The 24,766-nt window shown below is 43.9% G+C and overlaps 1 protein-coding gene across 1 annotated transcript in view; it reads right to left on the bottom strand.

Moving 5' to 3' along the window:
* SV2B (synaptic vesicle glycoprotein 2B) overlaps positions 1 to 24,766 on the bottom strand; it is a 242,381-nt gene that overhangs the window by 1,792 nt on the left and 215,823 nt on the right. Inside the window, exons 10-12 of the mRNA XM_055417742.2 lie at positions 16,303 to 16,436; positions 11,841 to 12,041; positions 4,121 to 4,280 (exon numbers count right to left, since the gene is read on the bottom strand). Of these exons, the coding sequence (XP_055273717.1) occupies positions 4,121 to 4,280; positions 11,841 to 12,041; positions 16,303 to 16,436 (495 nt within the window). The remainder of the gene's footprint in view (positions 1 to 4,120; positions 4,281 to 11,840; positions 12,042 to 16,302; positions 16,437 to 24,766) is intronic.

Below are 24,766 nucleotides of genomic sequence, written 5' to 3'. Positions count from 1 at the left end.
ATAATAAAGAAATATAGTGAAGGTGGGAGGGAAATTTTTTCCCCAAATATCAAAGTAACACATTCCTATTTTAGTGTAATTTGGAAATACAGAATAAAATAAAGATGCAAGAATTTGTAACTTCACCACTGAAAGGAATCACCATTATTAACATTTTGGAGTATTTCCTTCCAACTTGAGTTGTTCACAGGTTTCCCAGGTGGCGCTAGTGGTAAAGAACCCACCTGTCAATGCAGGAGACATAAGAGAGGCAGATTTGATCTCTGGATCAGGAAGATTCCCCTGGAGAAGGGCACAGACACCCACTCCAGTGTCCTCGTCTGGAGGATTCCATGGACAGAGGAGCCTGGCAGGCCACAGTCCATGGGGTCACAAAGAGTCAGACACGACTGAAGCAACTTAGCACGCACACAAATACCTGAGTATTGTGACATATTGCAAGAATGAAAAAGGATGAAGCAGAAAGTGTAAGTGTTCCCCATTAATAACTCCTCTACCTTCTTGTGGCAAAAACAGTTCTGCCTAAATAGCAGATCTCCAGATATAAGACTACATTTCCCAGACTCCTGTGCTTCCGAGCCTAGCCATGTGATTAAGTTTAAGCCAATGGGATATAAGTACAAGTGGCAGTTCCTGAGAAACTTCCTTAAGAGATGTCAAGAGTGGTCTTTTCCAACTACATAGCACAGGGAACTCGATGGAGGGGCATTTGGGGGAGAATGGATACATGTAAATGAATAGCTGAGTCCCTTTGCTATTCACTTGAAACTATCACAGCATTGCTAACTGGCTATGTGCTGTGTGCTTAGTCACTCAGTCATGTTTGACTCTTTGTGACCCCATGGACTATAGCCAGCCAGGCTCCTCTGTCCATGGGATTCTCCGGGCAAGAATACTGGAGTGGGCTGCCATGTCCTCCTCCAGGAATCCTCCAGGGGATCTTCCCAACCCAGGGAGCAAACCCAGGTTTCCCACATTGCAGGCAGACTCTTTACTGACTGAGCTATCAGGAAAGCCCAAGAATACTGGAGTGGGTATACTCCAATATAAAATAAAAAGTTTTGCTTTGTTTTTAAAGAGTCCTTTTTCCTTCCATCCTGCTTCCTGGAATGTAGATGGTCTCACTGCAGACCATGACTGAGGTCACGAAAGAGAAAGAAACAAGGTAAAAAGAGCCTGCAGTTCCTATCTTCCTACATCTACATTTATTAATATCTGGAGTCTCTCACTCATGGCAGAACCTAATCCTAATTGGTATTAACCACACTTCTCAGTGATAACTACTGTTAACCATTGTCTTCTGACTCCATTTATATACAGAGACAATATTCTAAGCACTGTTGGAACTTTCCAGGTAAGAATACTGGGTTGGGTTGCCATTTCCTTCTCCAGGGGATCTCCCCAACCCAGGGATCGAACCCTTGACTCATGAGTCTCCTGAATTGGTTGTCCTTCAGTCGTCCAGTCGTGTCTGCCTCTTTGCGACCTCATGAACTGTAGTACCCCAGGCTTCCCTGTCCTTCACCACCTCCTGGAGCTTGCTCAAATTCATGTCCATTGAGTCGGTGATGCCATCCAGCCATCTCATCCTCTGTTGCCCCCTCTCCTCCTGCCTTCAGTCTTTCCCAGCATCAAGGTCTTTTCCAATGAGTTGGCTCTCTGCATCAGGTGGCCAAAGTACTGGAGCTTCTGTTTCAGCATCAGTCCTTCCAATGAATATTCAGGGTTAATTTTCTTTAGGATCAACTGGTTTTATATCCTTGCAGTTCAAGGGACTCTCAAGAGTCTTCTCCAGCACCACAGTTCAAAAGCATCAATTGATGCTTCGGGGCTCAGCCTTCATTATGGTCCAATTCTCACATCCATACATGACTACTAGAAAAACTATAGCTTTGACTATACAGACCTTTGTCAGCAAAGCAATGTCTCTGATTTTTAATATGCTCTCTAGGTTTGTCATAGCTTTCTTTCCAATCACTGAGCCACCTTAGAAACCCATGTTCTGAGCACTCAGTTCAGTTCAGTTCAGTTGCTCAATCGTGTCCGACTCTTTGCGACCCCATGAATCACAACACGCCAGGCCTCCCTGTCCATCACCAACTCCCGGAGTTTACTCAAACCCACCTCCATCGAGTTGGTGATGCCATCCAGCCATCTCATTCTCTGTCGTCCCCTTCTCCTCCCACCCCCAATCCCTCCCAGCATCAGAGTCTTTTCCAGTGAGTCAACTCTTTGCATGAGGTAGCCAAAGTATTGGAGTCTCAGCTTTAGCATCAGTCCTTCCAATGAACACTGAGGACTGATCTCCTTTAGAATGGACTGGTTGGCTCTCCTTGCAGTCAAGAACTAGTCCTCCCCAAATTAAGTAAACTGTCTCTATTTCATACCACAAGTTTATAAAAAATATATATATTTTTACTTTAAGTTCTTTTTTACATTTTTTCTATAACCATATTACACTTTACCTTTATCCATTTTTGCCAACCCCAACCTGTCTTTTTGTTTTCAGAATTTTTTGGATATTTTCACATGTGCATTTCTCCAAACAAATTTTACAGTCATTTTTTTCGAGTTTCCCAGGGTGGGAAAAAAAATCTCATAGAGTTGTGAATGAATGCTTCAAAAGCTAAAAAATACTTAACATTTTTGTAAGATTAAATGTTCTTAGATACAAATGACATATATTTAAGTCTTATTTTATCTCTCTCAGTAAAGTTTTATGATTTCTTCACATAAGCTTTTCAGTTTTCTCATCAAATGGATTCTGAAATATTTTATGATTTCTTTCATTATTAAATGAATTTCATTTTATTTTTAATATCTGATCTTTTTTAAGATCTATAAATTCTTATGTCAGTTTTATTATTGACCATTTTACCAAATTATTTTATTGTTTCTATTACTCTCTTTGTTTAATTCCCTTAGGTTCCCTTGATTTAAAATCACATATCACTGAAATAATGATAACTTTCCACCTCTTATTTTTTGTAATAGAAGTTCTTTGAGTAACAGAAGAGGTTTCAAATACAGTATTCTGTGCTTTTTCACAGCTACCTATAATCCAATACCTCTGTCATCAATCTTGGGAATATCATTATTTTCTGCAGAATTGCATTTACTTGTCTTCCACACCACTTCACACTCACTTCTGGCCCAAGAGCCACTCACATGCAGTCCTGAAAAATCCCCGCTGCACATACTATGAATCCATTTAAAATACTGAGCAAGTAACATGGAGCAATCTCCAAAATATATGCCTATGAGAATAAACCATGGCACAGAATGGTATAACATAGCATGTTCTCATCTTGGTTTTAAAAGGGGGGGATGGTAACACACACACAAAGATGGAAACAAAACACACAAACACATACACATATAAACACATACACACATGCATTCCTATTTACGCAAAGAATATTTCTAATGAATACAGGAGAAACTGGTAGCAGTTGCTGCTTCTGAAAGGGGAACTAGCAGCCTATGGTAGAAGAAAGACTGAACTTTTCATTGTAAATCATTTTTTTGCACTGTCTGATTTTACACTGTCTGTGTAACTTATCTATTAAATAAAAAATCCACAGAAGAAAAAAATTCTCCCTCCATGAGAAGAAATTACCTGCTAAGCGATGGGCCTTGACTCTATGCCTTTAAACCAGACCTCCTCCTAAAGAGTGTGCTCGAAAGAAAATAAACCCTGGGCATTCCTGCCACATTCTCCGCAATATCCTAACCACCACGCCTCATGCCATCTTCATTTCTGCTCCACCCTTTGTCTGTCTAGCTCTTCCCCTTTCTCCTTCATTTCCCACTGGCGTGTCTGTTCTCACCTCCCTTTGGATGGCACATACATAGGTTTAGCCCTGGCTCCTCTCTCCTGGACAAGGTTTGCCCTGGTCCTTTACATCTTGCCATCCAACCCACTCTATCAAGCCTTAGCCTTCCCAACCCCAGGTCTATGCCAGCCTCTGGGCAAGAGAAACTCAACAACCCAAGAGACATTTGGTCCATTGAACTCCAAGAAGACCAAGATGGCCACGGTGGAGGATCTCGGGGCAGGCTGACTCCTGGCCAAAGGAGCCCACGCAAGTCCTATAGGGAAGCACAGAGAGGAGCTGACCTCTGGTTGGTGGGATACAGCTCCACTGTGATCACATCCAGTGCGTTCCAGGCGGCAATGCTGGTCCCGCAGAACAGGCACTGCCAGCCGATCATCGCAGACTCGCTGTTGCCGAAAAACAGGAAGAAGCAGCAGACGGCCGAGATGAGCATGGAGCCACCTGCCCAGGGAGATCAGAGCAGAAAGAAACATGAAACCCATGTCAGACAACACCTGCAAAAGCAGGTTCATCTCCACACAAAGAGAGCACAGCTTGGACCCCCACATGGCACCCCAGCCATAGAATTAGAGCCTTCTGCAGGGGTCACCAGAATGAGCCCCCAGGAAGGATTTCGAAATTCTCCCTCCCTAGTACTGTCCAGTGGTCATGTATGGATGTGAGAGCTGGACTATAAAGAAGGCTGAGCACCAAAGAATTGGTGCTTTTGAACTGTGGTGTTGGAGAAGATTCTTGAGAGTCCCTTGGACTGCAAGGAGATCCAACCAGTCCATCCTAAAGGAGATCAGTCCTGGGTATTTATTGGAGGGACTAATGCTGAAGCTGAAAGGAAGATGATGGGAAGAGCTGACTCATTTGCAAAGACCCTGATGCTGGGAAGGATTGAGGGCAGGAGGAGGAGGGGACGACAGAGGATGAGATTGTTGGATGGCATCTCTGACTCAATGGACATGGATTTGGGTGGACTCCGGGAGTTGGTGATGGACAGGGAGGCCTGGCGTGCTGCGGTTCATGGGGTCACAAAGAGTTGGACACGACTGAGCAACTGAACTGAACTGAACTGAGTACTGTCCAGCCCAGAGTAATGGAAGACAAGGCAGAGAGGGTGGATATTAGTTGAGAAACTATTATATGCCAGACTTCCTAAGGTGCCTGAAATTCATCAACATCAGAAGACTCCATTCTTGGGACTTTCCCGATGGCTCAGTGGTAACAAATCCACCTGCCAATGCAGGAGGCAAGGATTCAATCCCTGATCCCAGGAAGCTCCCACAGGCCACAGGGCAACTGAGCCCCTGCTCCAGAGCCCCCGCTCCAGAGCCCCCGGGAGCCACAAATACTGAAGTCCATCACCCTAGAGCCCGTGCTCCACAACAAGAGGGGAGCTCCCCCTTGCCGCAACTAGAGACAAGCTGGCGTGGCAATGAAGACCCAGTGCAACCAAAAATAAAGAAATAAATGAAAAATTTAAAAAAATTTTTTAAACCCAGGACTCCCACATTGCAGGCAGATTCTTTACCAGCTGAGCCACCAGTATAAGTGAAAGTTGCTCAGTCTTATCCGACTCTTTGCAACCCCATGGACTGTCCATGGAATTCTCCAGGCCAGAATACTGGAGTGGGTAGCCTTTGCCTTCTCCAAGGGGTTTTCCCAATGCAGCCACCAGGGAAGCCCTTTAATTTTTAATTGAAGGATAATTGCCGTATAGTGACAGTTTCCGCCACACACCAACATGAATCAGCCACAGGCACACATATGTCCTCTCCCTCTTAAACATCCCCCGACTTCTCTCGCCATCTCACTCCTCCAGGTCGTCACAGAGCATAGGCGATAATTTTTTTTTAAAGACTCCATTCTTATGGAGCTCAAGTTCCATTGAGAACACAGCTGGACACAGGCACAGAAGAACACCTGATTAAGAGCCCTGCTGCTTATTCGTATGTATGCCATCTGCATCCCAGATATCCAAGCTACCCTCCTCAGCCCTGCTCTGTGCCCCAGGAAGCTAACCCCTGTGGACGGCATGCCTGGGGCTGGCTCCCTTGTCAGTTGCAAGGAGAAAGGGCTCAGGGTATTTCACGCCAGTTCCCAGCCTGCTTTATAAGCCCTTTTGGGGGCAAATGTTACATCCCTCCAGGACTATAGTTTCTCCCGGATTCCTCCTCCTCCTTGGTTCTAGCTCTCCCTGGGTTCAGTTACTGCTGTTTTCTCCCTCTGTCCCTGGAGCTAGAGCCTGCTGCCCACTGTCACTAGTATCTGGGTGTCTCATCAACCTCATCTATCCCCATAACCCTGCCCAAACGTTTAAATGCTGCTCCACTGTAGTCTTCACCAGAACTATCTTGGGTGAATTCCTTTTCCCACCAGGACTCTGGATGATACAGCTAATGAAAAGAGATCCCCTTGAAAGAAAGCTATGTCGCATCCTACCCAAATTCAATACATCCAGCCCGGAAGAGGTGGGGAAGTCTTGAGTGGGTTCGGGGCAGGGATCAAGAGTATGTCTGGAAATGTGGTGGGAATAGTTGGCAGAAAGGAAGGAAAAAAGCAGGTCCCAACCAACCAGCCGGGAAACAGAGAGGAGTCCCCACCAGGGATCAGGAGCCTGGAGGAGGGAGTTCTTCAGGTTGCCAAGGAACCAGAAGGCTGGTCTGGCCCTCCCCTGCAAGTGCCTCCCTGGGTGGGGGTGGAGGGGGCGCCTCTGCCTGGAGCCTCGCCATCAGACCCAGAGCCACTGAGACTCATGCCAAACCCTGCTGATGAGCTGGGGAATGGTAACTATCCACCTGCATTCTGCTGATTCTGGGGAGGGATAGGGTGAGGAGAGAACTAGAATGGGAGGAGACTGCTATCTACTGGACCACAACATGCATGCATCGCTCAAAGTGGCCAGCCATGGCTTTGGTGTACAATGTTTATTGAATACAAAATATTATCATCAAAGAAATCAAGTGATAAGGAACCATTGCTGTTGTTCAGTTGCTAAGTCACAGCCGACTCTTTGAGACCGCTCCCTCCCCGACCCCGCTGGATTGTAGCCTGTCAGGCTCTTCTGTCCTCCACTATCTCCTGGAGCTTGCTCAAATTCATGTCCATCGAGTCAGTTATGCCATCCAACCATCTCATCCTCTGTCGTCCCCTTCTCCTCCTGCCCTCAATCCTTCCCAGCATCAGGGACTTTTCCAGTGATCTGGCTTTTCACATCAGGTGGCCAAAGTACTGAAGTTTCAGCTTCAGCAACAGTCCTTCCAATGAATATTCAGGGCCAATTTCCTTTAGGATTGGCTATGTTGAGTCTTCCCACTATAGATCCCTCTGGTCCCCAGTTCTTCCACTCTCATCATTAGCTCTTATTCCCCTTGTTTTGGAGAGGCCTGAGGTCAACCCCAGCTGCCCCTGTGTGACCTTGAATGAGACACTTAACCTCCCTGAGCTGTCTCACTTTCCCCATCACAGGGTTACAGTAAAGGTTAAATATATTAATATTTACAAAATGCCTGGAACAAAATCTGACATCTAATAAGCACTTCATAAGTGTTAGTTGAATAAAATTTCTAGTTTATGTCTGTCTCTCCAACAGATCATTTGTTCCTTAAGCACAAGGATGCTGTCTGCCTCAATTAGCATCGTAATCCTATTGCTGACCACACAGCCTGGTGGAGAACTGTCCTGGACAAATTAATGCTTATTAAATTGAATAAATGAGGAATAACAGACTCATCAGGAAAAATTTCTTCTCTGCTGTTAACAAGGAACAATTCTGGCCAGAAGAGGTCACAGAGTAAGCAGGATAAATGATGCTCCAGCAGACTCGACTGGGGGGTTGTCTAAGGGTCTTGGGAAAGGCAGTTTCAAAACAGGTCACTCCACGTCACATCGAGACGTTAATTGAGCACCTGGTAGTTACTGGGCCTGAGAATACAGTCGTTGATACACTATATCCCAGACTTTTTCTAAAGATACAAAAACAACACTGTGTGAGCTTTTAACAATCTTGCTCAGAAATGAAACAGACATTAGTAAAAGATCAAAATATAAAGACAAAGGTCCGTTTAGTCAAAGCTATGGTTTTTCCCATTGTCATGTACAGATGTGAGAGTTGGACCATAAGGAAGGCTGAGCGCCAAAGAATTGATGGTTTTGAACTGTGGTGCTGGAGAAGACTCTTGAGAGTCCCTTGGACAGCAAGGAGATCAAACCAGTCAATCTTAAAGGAAATCAACCCTGAATATTCATTGGAAGGTCTGATGCTGAAGCTGAAGCTCCAAAACTTTGGCCACCTGACGCAAAGAACCGACTCATTAGAAAATACCCTGATGCTGGGAAAGCTTGAAGGCAGGAGGAGAAGGAGATGACAGAGGACGAGATGGTTGGATGGTATCACTGACTCAATGGATATGAGTTTGAGCAAATTCCAGGAGATGGTAAAGGACAGGGAAGCCTGGAATGCTGCAATCCATGGGATAGCAGAGTTGAACACGACTGAGTGACTGAACAACATATAAAGAATGATGAATGGTAAATATTAGCTGCAGATATCCAGTCTGGGGAGAATGACTAGTTACCATTGGAGAACTCTATTTTTATCTGGGATACATTCATGATGACAAGAAGAGACTCCGTGGAGAAGGAAAGGATATGTGCTCTCTCCCTGCCCCGCCTGCTCCCTGTGCTCAGCCCTCCCTGCACCCTTGGTTGAGGGGGGCGGTCCATTCTCATTCACAGGGGCACCCCCCACCCACCCTTCATCCACTCTCATCTCCCAAGAACTCTTTCAGCTACTCCAGGAGCTGACACAGAATTCACTATTAAATTCGCTTCCTGGGGACTTCCCTGGTAGTGCAGTGGCTAAGAATCCACCTGCCAACACAGGGGACACGGGATCGGTCCTTGGTGCAGGAAGATCCCACATGCCTCAGGGAAACTAAACTTTTGTACCACAACTGTGGAGCCTTCGGGCCCTAGAAACTATGCTCTACCACAAGAGAAGCCACCGCTATGAGAAGCCCATGCACACAGCTAGAGAGTAGCCCCTGCATGCCAAAACTAGAGCAAGCCCAAATGCAGCAGCAAAGATCCAGTGTAGCCTAAAATAAAGAAATAAATTTTTAAATTAAGAAAAATATTACTTACCTGAAGCTATTATATACAGAATGGATAAAGGTCCTACTGTATAGGACAGGGAACTACATTCAGTACCTTATGATAGAGCTTCCTTGGTGGCTCAATGGTAAACAATCTGCCCGCCAACGCAGGAGACTCAGAATTGATCCTTGGTCCAGAAAGATCCCCAAAACCATGGAGCACCTAAGCCCATGTGCCACAACTACTGAGCCCGTGCTCCAGACCCCAGGAGATGCAACTAACTAAGCCCACGTGCCACAACTACTGAAGTGCATGCATCCTAGAGGCCGTGCTCTGCAACGAGAAGCCACTGCACTGAGAAGCCTGCGCACTGCAGCCAGAGAGTAGCCCCCAGGCACCGCTGCTTTGTGTGCAGCCACAAAGACCCAGCACCACCAAAAATAAATAAATCATTAAAAAAAAAAGAACAAGAAATTCACTTTCTTGTACAAAGATTGCTCTTTTCTTCTCCAAAATTGTGGGTTCTTTCCCATAAAAATAGACCTGTCAGAGCCACTCCAAGTGATTTAGTTCAAGTGCCAAGTAAAAATGTATGGCTTCGGTCACCTGTTTTTCTTCTCTGTGTTGTTATTACACAGACTGATTGGAACACTCTGTCTGTCTAGCTCATTACATACTAATATTTCAAAAGTTTTAAAAAAAAAGGCCAGTGGCAGACGTGTCGCACACTTACTCTCACTGGAGCAAACAGAGGTATTATTTTAACCATCATGCAAGAGAGTTTCAGAGCAGTCGAGGAAGTTGTGAGGACTCACAAAGCCAGTGCCGGCCGAGAAGGCCAGCTAACTCCCAGCTGCCAGGCTCTGACACCAGGCCACCCTGCAGGACCTTCTGCTGAAAACCTTGGTGCCCCCAACTCATCCAGGAAAGAGGCCATCTTTGCTGGTTCCCTCAGTCCCACAGCGTGACTAAGCCGTGACTCAGTGGCAGACACCGAGCTGGGCACAGACGCCACAGAAGTTAATAAGCCACCATCTTGCCTCATCAGGTTTCGGGTCTAACCAGAACACTGTCGCTGAAGAGGACACAGCTCAATCTGCTATGCCTGGGACATGACCATCCTCTCAACGAGATTAAAGGCAGAAACCACAGCCATGTCTTGGGCTCACCATCCTAAATATTCATGCTACTACTATTGACAAAGTAACTCTGCGATTTATTTTGTGTCTTTTGAGCCTTGCTGCTAGGATCTTGGAATTAATTTTTCCTGACAGCTACATCCCTGGGGCCGAACTTGAAGCATGTGTATCGGCATACCGTTTGCTCCCTCTCCCCTGGCCTTGACTCATATTTTTTTTTAATAATTTTATTAATTTATTTTTGGCTGTGCTGAGTCTTCGGGGCTGCGTGGGCTTTTCTCTAGTTGCGACAGCAGGGGCTACTCTTCATTGCAGTGTGAGAGCTTTTCACTGCGGAGGCTTCTCTTGTTTCAGAGCACAGGCTCTAGGCGCACAGGCTTCAGTAGTTGCGGCTCCCAGGCTCTAGACCACAAGCGCAACAGTTGTGGTGCATGGACTTTGTTGCCTCAGGGCATGTGGGATCTTCCTGGGCCAAGGATCGAACCCGTGTCTCCTGCATCGGCAGGTGGATTCTTCACCACTGAGCCACAGGGGAAGCCCCTTGACCATATTCTTCTGTGTGCATTTTCCCTGTGCTGTGCTCAGTCGCTCAGTTGTGTCCAACTCTTTCGTGACCCCATGGACTGTCGCCCGCCAGGCTCCTCTGTTCATGGGATTCTCCAGGCAAGAATACTGGAGTGGGTTGCCATTTCCTCTTCCCACTCCCGACCCAAGGATTGAACTCGTATCGTTTGCATATCTCGCACTGGCAGGTGGACTCTTTACCACTAGCGCCACTTTGGAAGCCCCACGTTTACCCTGGCTCTGAGTGTGCATATATTTTGTTTTTCGTTCACCATGCCTGGCTTGTGTTTTGGGGACAAACTGCTGCAAGTCTGGCAGAATGAAGCAAGGCAGAATGAAGCGCTAGGAGACGCTTTGGGTACATTGTGTCAAATTCCCACAAACCCCTGCCAGCTCATCATAAGTCTGCTTATCTGTAAAATGAGGCCCAGAGAAGGCAAGGAACATGTCCAAAGTCAAATAGCCTTTAGGTGATAGGATTCCAACATGAGCCTGTCCAACTCCAAAGCCCAGAATGCTATTACTATTAAATAATAAAAATAATAAAAAGATTCATCTAAGATCATCAAATGAAATTGATGCTCATTTAAAAGCATTTTAGTGTATTCTTCCACCAAGAGGAATACAAAGTGGGTACAGTGGACGTATTTAACGTCCTCAGTTTAGTTCAGTTCAGTCACTCAGTTGTGTCCAAGTCCTTGCGACCCCATGAATCATAGCACGCCAGGCCTCCCTGTCCATCACCAACTTCCGGAGTTCACTCAAACTCATGTCCATCGAGTCGGTGATGCCATCCAGCCATCTCATTCTCTGTCGTCCCCTTCTCCTCCTGCCCCCAATGCCTCCCAACATCAGAGTCTTTTCCAGTGAGTCAACTCATCACATGAGGTGGCCAAAGCATTGGAGTTTCAGTTTTAGCATCAGTCCTTCCAATGAACACCCAGGAAGTGCTAATAGAATACATAACTATGACAGAATTGCTGAATCAGGAAATGAAGGCTTGTGCCTGACCTGGACTAGGGATCTCAGATATCTCCAAGGTGCCCTGGGGTTTTGCAGACTTGGTTCTATACCAGCAGAATCCATCTTACCTACGTGGTTTCCTGTGAAAGTTTTCTTGAAAAAGAAAAAGGAGAATCCCACTGCTTTTTCTCCACTTCAAGCCTCCGCCCTAGCCCACTAGAAGACAGACATGACATCCCTGACAACTCACCAATCATCTTGAGTCTTCCGACTCTGTCCATGAGCAGGGCAGAAATGATATTCCCAGGCAAGACAGACAGACTGCCAAGGAAGCTGACGAGGTAAATCAGGAAATCGTTGTCTTGCTCTAAGTCCATATGGCAGCCCTCCTTCTGCTCCAGAAAAGTGACATTGATAAAATGACAGTTGATGAACTTATGTTGGTAGAGGTCTGCGGAGAGAAGGAAACATGTGGTTCGTGTGAAACAGGGATGAGGGGGGAGAGTGCTGCGGAGATTTGGGGCAGAGGCAGGGATTGGAGGTATGCCCCTTCCTTGGGCAGGCAGCACCACCCCCCCGGGAATCAGACAAAGTCAAGGTAACACGTGGCGATGACAAATCTAGACAGCATATTTAAAAGCAGAGACGTCACTTTGTGGATGAAGGTCTGTATAGTCAAAGCTATGGTTTTTCCAGTAGTCCTGTTCAGATATGAGAGTTGGACCATAAAGAAAGCTGAGTGCTAAAGAACAAATGCTTCCAAATGATGGTGCTGGAAAAGACTCTTGAGGGTCCCTTGGACTTCAAGGAGATCAAAGCAATTGATTCTAAAGGAAATCAATCCTGAATATTCATTGGAAGGATTGATGCTGAAGCTGAAACTCCAACACTTTGGCCACCTGATGGGGAAAGCCTCACTGGAAAAGATCCTGATGTTGAGAAAGACTGCGGGCAGGAGGAGAAGGGAGCGACAGAGGAGAAGATGGTTGGATGGCATCACCAACTCCATGGACATGAATTTGAGCAAACTCTGGAAGATAGTGAAGGACAGGGAAGCCTGGCATGCTGCAGTCCAAGGGATCGCAGAGTCGGACATGACTTAGCAACTGAACAACAACATAACACCACGGCGCACGGTACGGATGTAGCAAGAAATCTTTAAAAATGTAACAACTTGTGTAAGTTTCTCTAAGCAAGGGGAAATGAACATTCACTGAGGGACATGTGTAAATAGAACATCTTTCAATCCAGTTAACAGTCCTGTTTGTAGCAACAATATTACACTGAGGCCCACTATGCCTGGGGTACTCCTTCACGCATTCCCTGCTTATAAGAGACAAATAACCAGAGAATCGGGTCCAGATTGAGCCAGTCACTCCAAAGCCCTTGCAGAAACCTGAGCATGCTTCTAAATAAACACCATTGGCTCAGTGGTTGTGGGGGCTAGGCAGGAAATGGATGACTTGGTAGAGTAAAAATACTCTGCATGATGTTACAATGATGCATATTATCCATGTATCCAAGCCCACTGAATGGACTCCACCAAGAATAAAGACCTTTCCCTCCATCTATTGCTCTGGAAGTCTGTTCCGATCTCTAACACAACTTTGAGACTTAGAAGCTTGGGCAGAAATGTGTGAGGAAAGAGGTAAAATGTGGAGTGTGGAATTTTAAATTCTGATGTACTCGTTTGTGGCAGGTGCTTCATAAATAAATGCACCACTATGTACGAGGAATCTAGGAAACTGCCACAGATGAACCTATTCACAGGGTGGGAACAGAGACCCAGATGCAGAGAATAGACGTGTGGACACAGGGTGGGGGGCAGGGGCGGGTGGGACAAACTGGGCGGGTAGCGCTGACATACATACGCCACCCTGTGCAAAATGGGAGCTGTGGGAAGCGCTGCACAGCACAGGAAGCTCGGCTCAAGGCTCTGGGATGACCGAGAGGGTGCGGTGGTGGGAGGGAGGCTCAGGAGAGAAGGGATATATGTACACACAGAGCTGACTCACGCTGCTGTACAGCAGAAACCAGCACAGCACTGTAAAGCAGTTATCCTCCAATTAAAAATTTTAAAAATTAAAAAACAAAAGCCTTACTATGTAAAAAAAGAATAAACCTTAACATGAACTATGGACTTCGGGTGATAATGATGTGTAGGTTCGTTCACTATAACAAAGGAACCACCCTGGGGGGGGATGTTGATAATGGCAGAGACTATGGTGTGTGAGTAGGCAGCGTATGGAAAGTCCTGTATCTTTCTTCTAATTTTGTGGTAAACCCAAAACTTCTCTTTAAAAAAAATAAAGTCTTAAAAAGTAATAATAAGCATTTGCTTTGGAACCAGTTCCATGTTCTCTGGTATCTTCTAATGTCAGCTGTTCTAGAAGAAAGATCACTATGTCGGCTCTCAGCAAACCTGGATTTGGGAACTGGCTCACTGGCTGACCCTCTTGAACCTCCCTGAGCTTCTGCTTGTAAAGTTAGAGGAAAACACCTAATGATAGCCACTGCTTCCCAGCTTTGATATTTCGTGACTGCAAGTGTTTGCAAAATCCCAATCTCCCCACGCGGCACAGTGGCAAAGAACCCACCTGCCAATGCAGGAGATGCAGGAGACCTGGGTTCGGCCCCTGAGTCACGAAGATCCCCTGGAGGAGGGCATGTATTCCTGTCTGGGAAATCCCATGGACAGGGGAGCCTGGCGGACTACAGTTCATGGCGTCGCAAACAGTCGGACCCAACTGAGCTCTCCCTCACCTACCACGTCAAGACACTGCATATCTATGTCATGTTAAGTTTAAAAAAGCAAGTGTCACAACAATATGAGCTATATAATCAATTTACTTTTAAACAAACGTGTATGTTACTTACGTAAATAAACATAAAAAGTTTGCAAGGACACTGTTAATAGCGGCTCCCTCTGGAAAAAGAGGAAACACTATCAGAAGTGCCAGGTGGAAACCAAGTTTTATTTCAACTCTGTGCCCTTCCTAATGTTTGAGTTTTTGCAATAATCATATAAAGGTTTTATAACTTTTTTTAAATGTTAGGAAGAGTAGTAAGGACAGACCCTACTAAATAAACTGATATGTTGCCCATGTCTATATTCACATGTACAAGTGTGAACATGCAGACTTGATTGCACCTGTGTATATATAATGTGTGCCGGTATGTAGTGTATATATGTTCATGAATTATGAGTAGTGTGTATGAACATCTGTGTCATATTGTGGTATGTGAGAACATATAAATATATATATAGTGTGTGTGTGTGTGTGCGCGCTAAGTTGCTTCAGTCTTGGCCAACTCTTTGTGACCCTATGAACTATAGCCCTCCAGGCTCCTCTGTCCAAAGGGATTCTCCAGGAAAGAATACTGGAGTGGGTTGCCACGCCCTCCTCCAGGGGATCTTCCTGACCCAGGGATTGAACCTGTGGTTCTTATGTCTCCTGCATTGGTAGGAGGGATTTTTACCAGTAGCACCACCTAGGAAGCCCATATATATATAGTTCATACATACAAAGTACACAGACATGTAAAGTTACTTGGGCTTAAGTGTTACTAAATTCTATGAATTATATATATAAAACACCTTAATGAAATAGCAGATTTTATCTTGGAAACTCCGAAAATATTTTACATAAATAAAATGTACTTGCTGACATTGAAAAAAAGACAAAGAGAGCAAGCAAAGAGGCATCACTGAAACTTGAAAGAAGAAAATAAAAGATATACCAAAGACAAAATGCACAAAACTCACCAATATTTTTTTAAGTTCAGGCTAAAAATAAATTAGGAAGATAAATTCCATAATGGACTATTTAAAGACCAAGGGATATTTAGAGACCAGACATTGAATTGCTTGAGATTGGTATCATGAAGGGGAAAAAGATGTTCTTGCATTAAACTGTGCCGTGGTGCCAATGCCAGGGAGAAAGCATTGATCCAGACACAGTGCAAGTATTTCAGAGGAAGCGTCACAGACTTTACAGCTTAACAATTAAGGGTTGAAGCCAAGCTTTCCCCACTTGTTAGCTGTGGCCTTAATGTAAGTTGCCTCTGTTTCCTTAGTTATAAGATACGGATGTTGGTACATTCCTTATTTGGGACAGTATCGGTGAAGCCCCTGGTAAAGCTCAGTTAGTTTCCTTGTAACCCAGCTCCACTTGGTATTAACTCATAATGAGAGCAGTAAGAATAATGAGGAGTGAGAGAGAGGTGGAATTTTCCGATTTTTTTTAATCATGGAAATCTGAAATGGTGTAATTTTAAAATATTCTTATTTTATGCATGAAGCTTGAAAAGATGCAGTCTTTCCTTTTCATGTATTATCATGAGAATTTTATAAGTTTCAAATTATGCTAGGTCTTCAAGAATGCACTCCAGCCATAAAACGTAACCCTCTTGAAATGCTATTTTTTTTTAATCTGGGTCATAATTTGTTCCTACCAAAGACCCTGAGCATATAGCATCAGTCTTGTTAAGATCAGATCACTTGCTCAGTGCTTCTATTTCTATTTTACATGTAATCAAACTGACATACAGACAAATTAAATGATTTGGCACAACAACTTCTTTGTGTCCTGCCTGGGGCAAGAACCCAAGACTCAGCACACACACCAGTGAATACTTTACTACTCCTAAAACTTATGGCTGAGCAGTCGGACAATTTCCAGACACCAAGCCCACCATGTTCATGCTCTTACCTGTGTTATAAAAGATGGTCGATTCAATGGTGCAGTTTTTGAAATAGGTATCAGTCGATGTAACATCCTCAAAATAGCACTCGTCAAATAACGTGTCCTCAAAGAGTACATGTTTAAAGTACATCTTTGTGAACCTATGGGAAAAAACATCAGTCCCCAAATGATTCATCGAGGAAAAAAAAAAAAAAAGGAGACTTGAGACTCAAACAGAAAACACATAAAGACAGAAGAAAAATAATTGCAAACTAAAAGGTTCTAGCACATTATTTTTAACCCAAACTAGTTTCCCATTTCTTCATTGTATATTTATAAACAGAAAGGAGCCTCAGGACCATGGGAGCTGACATTTAGTCCAGGTACACATAGGGTTCTAGGCATCAATCTATGATTCCCAAAAGCAGATTCATGGACTTTCTGCATCAGAATCATGGAAAGATGAAATAGCGTAACATGAAAATATTCATCTCAGTTTAGGAGCTTTAAAAACAGGAATATCCCTTAGCTGGTCTTGGAAGGTTTGAAGGCAATAGATGTATGAAGGCCTCAGAATTTTTGTTTTTAAAACTGAACCAACAAAAATGGGGAGGCGGGGGGAATAGGCACTGTCATCCACACTGTTGAACATAATTGGTGCAGACTCTTTGGAGAGCAGCTTTGAAAATTTAAAATGTACTATCCCTTTGACATAGGAATACCACCTCTACAAACTCGTCATACACACACTTGCTCATGCATTCAAAGAGATACATTCACTGATCTGCACTGCAACATTGCTGATAACAGCAATGGCTTACTAGAAAGACAGATGGATAGATAGATAGACAATAGCTAATAGGTCAGTCAGTTCAGTTCAGTCGCTCAGTCGTGTCCGACTCTTTGCGACCCCATGGACTGCAGCACGCCAGGCCTCCTTGTCCATCACCAACTCCCGGAGTTTACTCAAACTCATGTCCATCAAGTCAGTGATGCCATCCAGCCATCTCATCCTCTGTCATCCCCTTCTCCTCCTGCCCCCAATCTTTTCCAGCATCAGGGTCTTTTCCAATGAGTCAACTCTTTGCATCAGGTGGTCAAAGTATTGGAGTTTCAGCTTCAGCATCAGTCCTTCCAATGAACACCCAGGACTGATCTCCTTTAGAATGGACTGGTTGGATCTTTTTGCAGTCCAATGGACTCTCAAGAGTCTTCTCCAGAACCACAGTTCAAAAGCATCAATTCTTTGGTGCTCAGCTTTCTTCACCGTTCAACTCTCACATCCATACATGACCATGGGAAAAACCATAGCCTTGACTAGATGGACCTTTGTCGGCAAAGTAATGTCTCTGCTTTTTAATATGCTATCTAGGTCGGTCATAACTTTCCTTCCAAGGAGTAAGCGTCTTTTAATTTCATGGCTGCAATCAGCATCCACAGTGATTTTGGAGCCCCCAAAAATAAAGTCTGACACTGCTTCCACTGATTCCCCATCTATTTCCCATGAAGAGATGGGACCAGATGCCATGATCTCTGTTTTCTGAATGTTGAGCTTCAAGCCAACCTTTTCACTCTCCTCTTTCACTTTCATCAAGAGGCTTTTGAGTTCCTCTTCACTTTCTGCCATAAGGGTGGTGTCATCTGCATATCTGAGGTAATTGATATTTCTCCCAGCAATCTTGATTCCAGCCTGTACTTCTTCCAACCCAGTGTTTCTCATGATGTACACTGCATATAAGTTAAATAAGCAGGGTGACAATATACAGCCTTGACAAACTCCTTTTTCTATTTGGAACCAGTCTGTTGTTCCATGTCCAGTTCTAACTGTGGCTTCCTGACCTGCATACAGGTTTCTCATTATACTCCAATTTTTAAAAATTAAAATAAACTGACATAACTTGAGTACAAAAAAAAAAAGAATAAAATGGGAGGTTATTATGAAAGATGGGAGTTCTCTTCATTCCAACCTACACCTCTTAAACTAATCACCAGAGGAAGACGCCAGATTATCACACTTTAGGAAATGTGAGAATCCCTGATCGAGAAAGCCAAATTGTGTTCAACAGTTTCTTCTAGGGTTAAATTTAAATCAGCCTCCAAAAGCTACCACTGGACTCTTCCTATTTCTATGGAAAAATGGATCACTAAGCCTTTTGTTACAGGAAGATGGCTCTGATGTCAAAATTAATGTAATTTGTATGCTGACTGTATTTACTCAGGAAAGCTATTCCTGGAGCCTGTCTCAGGTCTTTGCCCTTCTTAATATATCCTTCTCTTTAATACAGTAATGGGCTGGTGATGTGGCCTCCGGTGATATTTTAATGGTATACCAAAGGTGGGTGAGAAAGAAGGGCCATGAATCATAGTAGGTCTGACACCGGCAGATCTTAAAATGTATCTCCAAGTGAGTTATAAAAAGCCAAAGTTATAAAAGGAGAGATAAAAGGAGAAAAGACCAAGGCATATTTTATGAGTCTTTTATATAAATCATCTCCTCCGATCTCTAATTTATATACTGAACTGGTCCAAGATGCTTCACTCAGGAGGTCTCAAAGGCTGAAAGGAAAGTTAACAGAAGTATCCTGTGGAACCCTTCCTTTAAGGAAACAGAAGCCACTGGTGATCCAGAGCCTGTGGTGCAATTATTATTACAAACACTTTATTTCAGTTACCCTCAAGCCCAAGTCTTCATCCACCAGGTGATCTAAACTACGCCAAAAGTCGCATCTACAGTCACCATGATTTAGACTTGAACGGGATCATGCTCAAGAAACTCAAAACTAAACAGCTAAACAAGAAAACTGACAATTAAAATCTGGTGTGATAACTATTAAGATCAGACATATGTAGGACTTCGCTGGTGGTACAGTGAATAAGAGTCCACCTGCCAACACAAGGGACATGGGTTCAATCCCTGGTTCGGGAAGATTCCACCTGTCTCGGAGCAATCAAGCCCTCAGGCTACTACTGAACCTATGTGCCTGCAGCCTACACTCCACAACAAGAGAGGCCTCTGCAATCAGAAGTTCACGCACACAGTGAAGGGTAGCCCCCGCTCGCCGCAGCTAGAGAAAGCAATGAAGACTCAGCGTGACCAGATGTAAACTATTTTTAAAAAAGATCAGAGATAAGCCACAAGATAACTGCAAACGGGCACTTATGATACAGTCGGGTACAGCATGATATTGGCTTTTCCTTAAGGACAAATAAAAGCTATCCAAGCCAAGATGCAGAGCAAGTGAACTCCAGGCAAAGGGAATAACATGCTAAGGCACAGAGGCATGATACATAATGTATACCTTTCAACTGACTTTTTGTTAAGTGTAAAATTCTCTTTCACATCATTTATATCACCTTTCAGAGAGAAAATAAACGGGTCTATTTTCCCAAAGCTCACACACAGGGACCGTCCTACAATGAGCCTTCCACATGCAGTGAAATAAAGGAGAAACTTTTCAGGAAAGACCCGGAACTCTAGTTTCTCACACACCGTCTCATATCAGGTCCTAATCTGAGATGAAGCAAAGCAGGAATGAGAAAACTGTTCACTTCAGGGGACTTCCCTGGCAGGCTAAGACTTCGCTTTCCAAGGCAGGGGGTGAGGGCTCCACCCCTGGTCAGGGAGCTAACGTCTCACATGCTTCATGGCCAAAAAACCAAAACATAAAACAGAAGCGATACTGTAACAAATTAATAAAGACTTTTAAGTTGGTCCACATTAAAAAAAAAAAAAATCTTTAAGAAGAAAAGAAAATCACGTCAGAAAATACATGCTTGGGGTCATTTTGCTTAAAGAATGAAGGAAACAGAGGGTCTTTTGTTGATAACTTCTATACAACTTCTTAAATTCTCTGTATAACTCTAAATAACTTCTTAAATTCTCCACACATAGGTACCAGGCTTTTACTTCACCACTGACACCACCTTCCAAAAAATGAAGAATAGAGTTCAACTTTTAGGACTGTCATTAAAAGATTTCATGCAAGTCTCTGCTCCTTTGCAGGCTTGTATTTTAAAATCTTTAAAACAACATTATTGAGGAGATGACTTTTTCCAGCGCTGGTATTTGGTTTTATAAGTGAGAGGTATCTTTACTATAAGCAGCCTGGGAAAGAAAGGAGTAGAGTTAGGGGATGGCCATCAAATGGTTGAAATACTGTTTCACGGAGAAGCAGATGTATATGATGGGAAATGCCAGTGCTGTGTCTGCCAGAGTCTCTAAGGATGCGTTCTTGTGCCTCAGGGGATCTGCCAGTAAATCCAACTTACTCTCCATCTTCCCTCACACCCACGGCCACCATATCACACCCTGTCTCTCTACACGGATCCTAGAACATTCTCAAAAGGAGCGTATAACTGAAAAGGAACAGGATACTACGGTCCTTGCCTTCCATGGTCTCAGCCTGCCTTTTGTCTGTGGGGAAACTTTAGCCAAAGAATAAGTTCCATCAGAGAAGTGAAAACAGGCAGAAACACAGGAAAACAGTCAAAGGAGATCAAATAATAACAGTTTAGCCTTTAAGCAGTCAGGGACCCTTAGCTCCTTCTCAAGGACTATTCATAATGTTCCGAGCCATGTCCTGCGAGCTGTCTTATAGATACCGACGCCCCCACCAGGTGGAGAAGTTGACTACATGATGACCAGACTAGTCGTGATGTGAGCTGTCACAATTCTAAGAATCAGCCTCAAAGAAATGGAAACAAACCAATCCTGGAACTGAAGATTAACTGCACTTAAAACAATCAAGATGACACTGGTCAGACCACTGATGACCAATTTCAAGGTGACTGTCAGCTGACTGTACTGTTTCTGCATGTAACCCCCTCCCTCAGTCTGTAAAAGCTCTTACCCTCTGATTGTCAGTGGGGGGAGCTTGGCCTCTGGACAGATGTCCACCTCCTCCCCCTGCCCCAACACTGAGTTGCCGGCATCCAAGAGAAAACAAACTTTCCTTTCCGCCAACCTGGCCTCTGTATTGGTTTTTGAGCAGTGAGCAGCCAGACCCCACTTTCAGTTACATAACCTTGATGTGTGTGTGTGTGTTAGTCTCTCAGATGTGTCCCACTCTTTGCGATCCCATGGACTGTAGCCCACCAGGCTCCTCTGTCCATGGAGTTCTCCAGGCAAAAATACTGGAGTGGGTAGCCATTCCCTACTCCAGGGGATCTTCCAGACCCAGGGATTGAATGTGGGTCTCCAGCATTGCTGGTAGATTCTTTATGGTCTCAACAACCATGGCTCAGCCACATAACAGCACATAACCTTGATACTAAAGATCAATAAGAACAGCATAAGGAAAATATACACCAATCTCATTTAAATGCAAAAATCCTAAAAAGAACATAAGTAGTTTTGTGTGTGTGTGTGTGTGTGCTCACGCGCACACGTGCGTGCTCAGTTGTGTCCAGCTCTGCGACGCCAGGGACTGTAGCTGTCAGGGCTCCCCTGTCCGTGAGATTTTCCAGGCAAGAATACTGGAATGGGTTGCCATTTCTTACTCCAGGGGATCTCCCAGACCCAGGGATCAAACCCACATCTCTTTCATCTCCTATACTGGCAGGCAGATTCTTTACAATCAGTGCCACCTGGATTTTGGCGAATGCATCTGTCGCTATGGTACCATGAAGACTATTTGCACTGTGCCCTGATTACCTATCCATACTTCCCTCTCCCCTAACCTCTGGCAACCACTGATTTGCATAGTTTTGCCTTTTTCAGAATGACATATAGTTGAAATCATAAGGCTGCAGCCTTTTTAGAGAGGTTTCTTTCACTTATGAACATGCATTTAGATTTCTCCACGTCTTTTCATGATTCGATCCCTTATTTCTTTGGCACTAAAAAATATTCCAGGGCCAGTAAGTACCACAGTTGATTTATCCATTCACCTACTCAAGGACGTCTTGGATCATTGCTAGATAATAGGGTCGTTCTGGCAGATGGTATACGGGACATCTCTGTGGCTTCCTCTCAATTTCACTGTGAACCTAAACATTTCTGAAAATAGTTTTTACAAAATAATAAGTTGAAACCCAATCTGAAATATTTGCACAAAATTTTGTAGAAAATAAAAAGTAAAGGACATGTGTGTTGCCTCCACATTTTGACAGTTATGAATAAAACGGCTATAAACATCTAAACAACACAAAAAAGAATATTAGTAAATCAAACTTGTCTATGTATTGCCATTTTTAAAAAATCACACGGAATGATTAAGATATATCCCAGGAATTAAGTACAGTTGAATATCCAGGAAAAATATTACTTTAATCTATCATATTAATAGGTCCAAGGAGAAAGCCATATGATTGTCATAAGAGATGCAGAAAAACGTGTGACAGATTCAGTATGCTTTGATGATAAAAACTGTAAGCATACTTAAAAGAGAATTTCCTTAACTTTATAAAGAAGACCAATGAAAAACATATAGCAAGTATCATACTTGAAAGTAAGACACCCAAATTACCCTCACTGCACTCGTCTCACATGCTAGTAAAGTCATGCTCAAAATTCTCCAAGCCAGGCTTCAGCAATATGTGAACAATAAACTCCCAGATGTTCAAGCAGGTTTTAAATAAGGCAGAGGCACCAGAGATCAAATTGCCAACATCCGCTGGATCATGGAGAAAGCAAGAGAGTTCCAGAAAAACATCTGTTTCTGCTTCATTGACTATGCCAAAGCCTTTGACTGTGTGGATCACAATAAACTGTGGAAAATTCTGAAAGAGATGGGAATCCCAGACCACCTGACCTGCCTGTTGAGAAACCTGTATGCAGGTCAGGAAGCAACAGTAAGAACTGGACATGGAACAACAGACTGGTTCCAAATAGAAAAAGGAGTACGTCAAGGTTGTATATTGTCACCCTGCTTATTTTACTCAGATGCAGAGTACATCATGAGGAACACTGGGCTGGAAGAAGCACAAGCTGGAATCAAGATTGCTGGGAGAAATATCAATAACCTCAGATATGCAGATGACACCACCCTTATGGCAGAAAGTGAAGAGGAACTCAAAAGACTCTTGATGAAAGTAAAAGAGGAGAATGAAAAGGTTGGCTTGAAGCTCAACATTCAGAAAACAGAGATCATGGCATCTGGTCCCATCACTTCATAGGAAATAGATGGGGAAACAGTGGAAGCAGTGTCAGACTTTATTTTTTGGGACTCCAAAATCACTGCAGATGCTGATTGCAGCCATGAAATTAAAAGATGCTTACTCCTTGGAAGGAAAGTTATGACTGACCTAGATAGCATATTCAAAAGCAGAGACATTACTTTGCCAACCAAGGTCCATCTAGTCAAGGATATGGTTTTTCCCATGGTCATGTATGGATGTGAGAGTTGGACTGTAAAGAAGGCCGATCGCCAAAGAATTGATGCTTTTGAACTGTGGTGCTGGAGAAGATTCTTGAGAGTCCCTTGGACTGCAAGGAGATCCAACCAGTCCATTCTAGAGGAGATCAGTCCTGGGTGTTCATTGGAAGGACTGATGCTAAAGCTGAAACTCCAATACTTTGGCCACCTCATGAGACGAGTTGACTCACTGGAAAAGGGATTGGGGCCTGGAGGAGACGGGGACGACAGAGAATGAGATGGCTGGATGGCAACACCGACTTGATGCACATGCGTTTGAGTGAACTCCGGGAGTTGGTGATGGACAGGGAGGCCTGGCGTGCTGTGATTCATGGGGTCGCGGAGAGTCGGACACGACTGAGCGAATGAACTGAACTGAACTGAAGTCAGGATACCCATTAACACTGATGAAATCAACACAATACTGTACATCAACGACACCTCAATTAAAAATGTTTAAAATAAAAGAAGTAAATGGCCTAAAAATAACAAAAATCTAATTGCAAAATTTATAAATTTTGCATGAGAATTATACATTCACATCTATAACAAAGCATGATATTTACCTAACATTTAAAGCGCACAGAAGAATGCCACGCAGTGTTTACAGATGCATAAGGATATCGGAAAGTATAAAAACACACGTGCATGCAAAACACCAAATTCATGACCGTGGTGATCATTCCTCCTTGGGAGGAAGAAAAACAACATCAAAAAGACCAACCGAGTGATCTTTAATCTATATTAAAATCTGAAGTCAGTGTGAAAGTCGCTCAGTTGTGTCTGACTCTTCGTGACCCCATGGACTATACAGTCCATGGAATTCTCCAGACCAGAATACAGGAGCAGGTAGCCTTTCCCTTCTCCAGGGGATCTTCCCAACCCAGGGATCAAAGCTAGGTCTCCCACATTACAGGTGGAATCTTTACCAGCTGAACCACAAGGGAAGCCCCTGTGAGGACTGAAGTGGGTAGCCACTCCCTTCTCCAGGGGATCTTCCCAACTCAAGGATTGAACCCAGGTTTCCAGAATTGCAGGCAGATTCTTTACCAGCTGAGCCACCAGGGAAGCCTGAAGTGAGTGTAGCGTAGTTTATGATTTTACAAAGCTAGATGCTCTGAATAGGGTTGTTGTGT

The sequence above is a fragment of the Moschus berezovskii genome, chromosome 21 (assembly GCF_049115385.1).
Source record: "Moschus berezovskii isolate FMDL1 chromosome 21, NW_MosBer_1.0, whole genome shotgun sequence".
Classification (NCBI taxonomy): Eukaryota; Metazoa; Chordata; class Mammalia; order Artiodactyla; family Moschidae; genus Moschus; species Moschus berezovskii.
This window is presented reverse-complemented; position numbering and strand designations above follow the sequence as displayed.